The 5,792-nt window shown below is 36.4% G+C and overlaps 1 protein-coding gene across 2 annotated transcripts in view; it reads left to right on the top strand.

Annotated features, from left to right (window-relative positions):
• The window catches only part of LOC103155558 (sialidase-4-like), a 7,370-nt gene extending 2,051 nt beyond the window's left edge, over positions 1-5,319 (top strand). The window contains exons 2-3 of one of the 2 annotated variants that reach the window (XM_016663657.1): positions 1,829-2,098; positions 4,015-5,319. In XM_016663657.1, coding sequence (XP_016519143.1) covers positions 1,880-2,098; positions 4,015-4,950 — 1,155 coding nt within the window. In that variant the 5' untranslated portion in view covers positions 1,829-1,879 and the 3' untranslated portion in view covers positions 4,951-5,319. The remainder of the gene's footprint in view (positions 1-1,828; positions 2,099-4,014) is intronic. The other variant, XM_007577275.2, reaches the window with a different exon arrangement.
• Positions 5,320-5,792: the final 473 nt, after the last annotated feature.

Below are 5,792 nucleotides of genomic sequence, written 5' to 3'. Positions count from 1 at the left end.
AAGTTAGCAGGGCTTCATAGCCTCATTGCCTTTATTTGATTCTCTTCAGTTTGGTTTCCTTTAATGAATGTGAACAATTTTTAGCTGACTGTATTTTTATGTTTGACTTATCTTTGAATGAATGTGTTTCTAAGTGAACCCATGTCATCTTTGGGACACAATAAAGCCTAAATATCTATCTTGAAAACATCAGTGCGTGTGTGTGTGTGCGTGTGTGTGTGTGTGTGTGTGTGTGTGTGTGTGTGTGTGTGTGTGTGTGTGTAATAACCTATATTTTGTGTTTTATTTATTTATTTATTTCAAACAGGAAAAAAAGTAAAAACAAGAAAAAATAAAAATAATAGATGGTGACACTTTTTCAGAGCGTCCTCACCTGGCAGGTTTGAGTCATTATTTACTTTTATTTGTTCTGTTAACTTAGGCTTCACATTTACAAAATAAAATGTGAATTCACAGATGAGCACTAAATCTCTCCCCGTTTGACCAGAGCATTGAGAAAAACAAGTCCTGCATGTTTTTATATATTCCACGAGTTTGTCACTTTTATTCCCAATAGAACCATGTTGGGATTCTTGTTCCAGGTTCTAGCAGGTTTCTGTTTCTGAGACCTGCACAGACATAATTAGCAGAGACAAATATTGTTACTTAACCTCTTTGCCCCTAAAGAGGTTAAAGAGAATAAAATATTCCATGTACTCACAAACATAAATCTCACCAATCATTTATGAATACATCATTGTAAGAAAAGGATTGCATTTTGGATAATCTCAGACACAGACTCTGTGGAACTGAAGGATGATTTTGTTAAACGTGACCTGAAAGTGTTTTCATCATTCTCGGTCAGAGTATTGTCAATGAATGTGTTCCAGGTCAGTTTAAATTTTTTTATGCTCAAACTACATGATGCAAACAAGCACTGGTTTTGAGTCAGACAGGTGCAGAATATAAAGAAAACTATTTTCTCACAGTGAGAGCGTGACCAGATCCAGACATCCTCAAAAGTGTAAAAACAGAATCTCACTTTATCAAGAATAAATCCTTTTGGGAACAAAACAGATTGTAAAATCTAGTGAAATTATTAATCCTTTTAATTGATTTAATGACAATAAAACAAAGGAATTATTAAAATTGGGAATTTTCAAAGTAGGAGGTATGCCCTGCATAGAATTGTTTCTGGAACATATTAATTACAATAAAAATAAAAAAAAATAATTCCATGACCATGATTGCATATTTTGCATTTACCAGCAGTGTTTTAGCTGAGACCCTTTTTAAAGCACTATCTATGACACATTGACTTACAGTTTAGCAGAACAAATAAGACAAAATAAAAAATTTTTAAAAACTTGTTTGAAAACAAATAAAATAAAAAAAATCTGTATCTCTGATTCATTGTTCATACTGGTTTATTTAACCCCTCTGTCACTGATTTACCAAACTTAAAACATTTTTAGTACTTTGACTTTCTTCATAATTACTGTGTCTGAGTTAAACAGAAGAATTAAAATATAGTTTACATGGCAACATGGCACAAAGAAGTACAAAGAGGTGGACAATTGCCCCATCTACTGGTCGTCTTCTATGCACCACAAATCTGGAACAAACTTCTAGAAAACTGCAAAACTGAAAGTTCCTTTAAATCAAAACCCACTTGTTTAGTCGCTTTTGAGTCATTATTTATTTATTTTTGATAAATGGAATCAATATATTGATGATTTTGATGATGACACTCAAAGTGATAACGCTTCTGGATTGTCATGGCAACAAGAAACAAACGGGAAGTAAGCGGCCATTACAAAAATCGTTGCCCAAAACAAGAAGCAAGCAGTCAACACTTATCCAATTCTTTAGTTAATAATTTTTCTCTCTATTAGCATCCATGGGTACAACCAGTTCAAAGAGTGGCACACCGAGATTCGAAAAACAAACACTTTTTAAGTCGAAGAAGGGAAACGTGTTCAAGATTCCTGCCATTTACTACAACGAAAATGAAAAAAAGTTATTTGCCTTTGCAGAAAAGCGGACATCACAAGATGATTTTGACGTTGTGGCGCTGGTCATGAGAACAGGAAAAGTGAACATTAAGTCGGAAGTGAAGGTAATTATAAAAATAATATGATGATGTTTCTTGTAGGCTTTGGTACGTGCGCTCAATCAAGATTCGCTTCATGATTTGGATTTAATCATAAAGCCATTTACAGTGTCCATTGTACTGCCAATGTCATGTAGAACCAAATACATGAGAAAACCCAGCACAGTAGAAAACCGTTTGCCACCTCCCTTTAGCAACGCCTGAATCGAATCACATTTGATTTTAAAGGGACCCATGTTCAGTTGAAACAATATACTTTATTTGAGAAATATTTATAATACTGTAGGCTGTTTAGTTTTTATACGTTTTAATTATGTATTGTCACAGGAGCGCCCTGTTGTTCATGCTGCAATGCATTCTGGGTATGCTTATTCCGACTACGCTAGCTACATCCAGCCAAAAGAACGATGAGTAACGTCATTAAATCTTTTCAAATTGAACTGAAGCCCGTTGAAATTCATAGGAATGTAGAAATCACAAGATGAAGCTGAGGACCAAAGAGAGGGAGAGGACAGAGTAGGTCACAGTAGGAGTTGGTGTTTTGCTGTTGCTGTTGCTGCCTCCTTCAGCTTCATAAATGAAACAATGAATGTGTTTGTGGCCACAGTAAAGCAGCCCGAACCAGCTCTCCATTTAAAGGGTCCAAACCTAATGAGCCCGATGGGCCTGACCCAAGTGGGTCAACAAGGGGTCTGTTTAAGTTGGTATCTATGAGAATTTGAGCTTAGCAAGTATCGAACACAGTAAGAAATCCAGCAAAACAGGAAACATTACATAAGTTGCAAAAATTTCCAAATTATCTTACCCTAAAATTGTGGCTGAATGAACCTTTTGAATGTAATAAATGCAAGAAGACAGACAGAGAGAGAGAGAGAGAGAGAGAGAGAGAGAGAGACTCATACCACAAGAAAAGCCCTTTTCTGGGTTGATCCATTAGTTTTCTGTTTTAAAAAAAATCAAATTTTCCTCAGTGGCCAGAAGTAGCCCCAAAAATCTAATTGAAAAAAAAAAAATCCTGAACTTGTTCTTGGCAAAAAATGGGAAAGTTCTTGGATTAAACAAAGAGGAAAAACCCAGCATGAAGCAGCAGTCATGACAGTAAATCCAAATTCTGAAACCTCAAACTTTGGCCTGATCAGGGTTCTTCGCTCTGGTTGAGTCTCATTTTTTCTCTCAAAACCTGATGGTCTTCATGATTTCTTCTACCGATGTGAACATGAAGACTGTCTCTGAGGCACAACCCCGAATGTTAGCGAGTGCTTCTGCTTTATATGTTTTTGGGTGATGCCTACATGACTTTTTGCATGAATCGATAAAATCATCCCTCCTTACTGGAAAAGTTCTACTTTTTTGGCATTGAAACTGTTGTGAGTGTCTCCCCATAACCACCTATACTCTCTGTCCAAAACAACTTCTGCTTTTCTCACACCGCATCTGAGTCTGTTCCTTATCTTACCGATGAATACATTTTATACATTTGCAAACAAAACACTATTTAAATGACAAAGACTTACTTTGTACACCACATTATTTCCCATTATTGAGGCAATTGTTCAATATTAATTCATTATTGATATTTGTGTGGAGAGAAATCTGCTACAGACGAGATAGCATGTCAGGTGTTCAGCTTCAGTTATCAAAAATCATCAGACTGCTTACAATTTTGACTTATCAATTATATAACCCATGCAACTTAATTCAACATTCCATCATTATAACCCCGTCCCGCTTCCAACATTCTCAGTTCACAAAATGGGAGTGGAGATAAACACATGAAAAAAAAAATAATTAATGGTTCCACATATGTGAGGCAACTAATGTATTTCAACTGAAAACAACCTAAGACATTAAATAAATATGTCACATGCTGTATGTATTGTTTCGCTTTAGGTCCTAAATCGAATCTAATTGATCTTTTTCAGTGGTCAAAGCCTAAAGCATTAGTGACGAAGTGCACCTGTGGATATCGTCCGATGCACCCCTGCGTTGTGTATGAAAAACACACAGAGACACTGTTCCTTTTCTTCAACTATGTCAATGAGAAAGAGTCATGGCAGCTACAGCATCACCAGAACAAGGCCCGTCTGCGCTACATCACAAAGAAGAAGAATGACAACAAGTGGAGTAAATTCACTGAGGTGACCGAACTGCTGCCTGTGTTTAAAAACTGGTCTACGTTTGCTATTGGACCGGGCCACGGCATTCAAACTAAAAGTGGCAGAATGATTATTCCAGCTTATGCTTACTCAAAAGACAAACAACCGATTCCACATGCATTCTGCTTTTATAGTGATGATTATGGTAGCACATGGAAATGTGAGAAAATGCTGTCTAAAATGTCAATGGAATGTGAGATGACTGAAATTTTGGAAAGCAGCAGCAAAGATAGCTTGATCTACTGCAGTGCTCGCAGTTTCGGAGGCCATCGAGTCCAAGATAAGATTGATGAGAGTGGTGTCCATACACTCACAACTGTTACACCCCTTGAGGAACTACATACGAGTTGCCAGGGGAGTGTGATTTCTTTTCCAGCTCAGTCTGGAGATGCAAAAACCAGTGAGGAAAAGTGGCTACTTTTTTCACACCCGACAAAGCAGAAGTCAGATTGGGAAAGACTTGATCTGGGAGTGTATGTGAGCACTTCCCCACTAAATTCAAAAGGAAACTGTAGTGGAGAATGGAGCCAACCGTGGGTCATTAACCAGGGACACAGTGGTTACTCTGACCTGACTTACATTGAAGATGGCTGGTTTGCATGTCTGATGGAGTGTGGGGAGAAATCTGCTACAGACGAGATAGCATGTCAGGTGTTCAGCTATGAAGAGGTCCTGAGGGGCATTCCAAACTTCAGGACTTGAAAAAACTGTATCATTATTATTCAATAGAAGAATATCTTGTTATTTAGTGACGCTTGCCAGCAATACAATGTAGACCTTATGTTGAAGCAGCTATTAAATATTCTTTTGAATTAAATATTCTTTCTGTATTAAAAGTGTTTATTGTATTGTTCTGATGTAATATTCTAATTTTAATTGTTGTGTTTTCATTAGCTATTAGCGGAAAGCAGAAGCTAAACCATTTGTATCCTCTGCAACAAGCGTTCTAAGTTAGCAGGGCTTCATAGCCTCATTGCCTTTATTTGATTCTCTTGAGTTTGGTTTCCTTTAAGGAATGTGAACTATTTTTTACTGAATCTGTGGAATTAAAAATTATTTAGTTCGATGTAATCTGAAAGTGTTTTCATCATTCTCAGTCAGAATACTGTGAATGAGAGTGTTCAAGGTCAGTTTTCATTTCTTTATGCTCAAACTACATGTACTGTATTTTTATTTTTTATTTATCTTTGAATTTATGTGTTTTTAAGTGAACCATGTCATCTTTGGGACACAATAAAATGTAGATATCTATCTTGAAAACATCAGTGTGTATGTGTGTGTGTAGCATGTTGTGTGTGTGTGTATGCTTTGTGTTTTATTTATTTCAGACTAAAAGTAAAAATAAAATTAAAACAAATTATCATCCCCAATTGATGATAACTTGTTATCATCAATTGGGGATGATAATTGATTATATTATCCCCACATCTGATTCTCTTCAGTTTGGTGTCCTTTAAGGAGTGACAAATAAAAGTTTGTCACTTTTATTCTCTCAGTTCATCACCAGATGGAGACTGCAATCACCTGGAGGGCAGGTCCTGGAT

Source organism: Poecilia formosa, unplaced genomic scaffold (genome assembly GCF_000485575.1).
Source record: "Poecilia formosa unplaced genomic scaffold, Poecilia_formosa-5.1.2 Scaffold436, whole genome shotgun sequence".
Classification (NCBI taxonomy): Eukaryota; Metazoa; Chordata; class Actinopteri; order Cyprinodontiformes; family Poeciliidae; genus Poecilia; species Poecilia formosa.
This window is presented reverse-complemented; position numbering and strand designations above follow the sequence as displayed.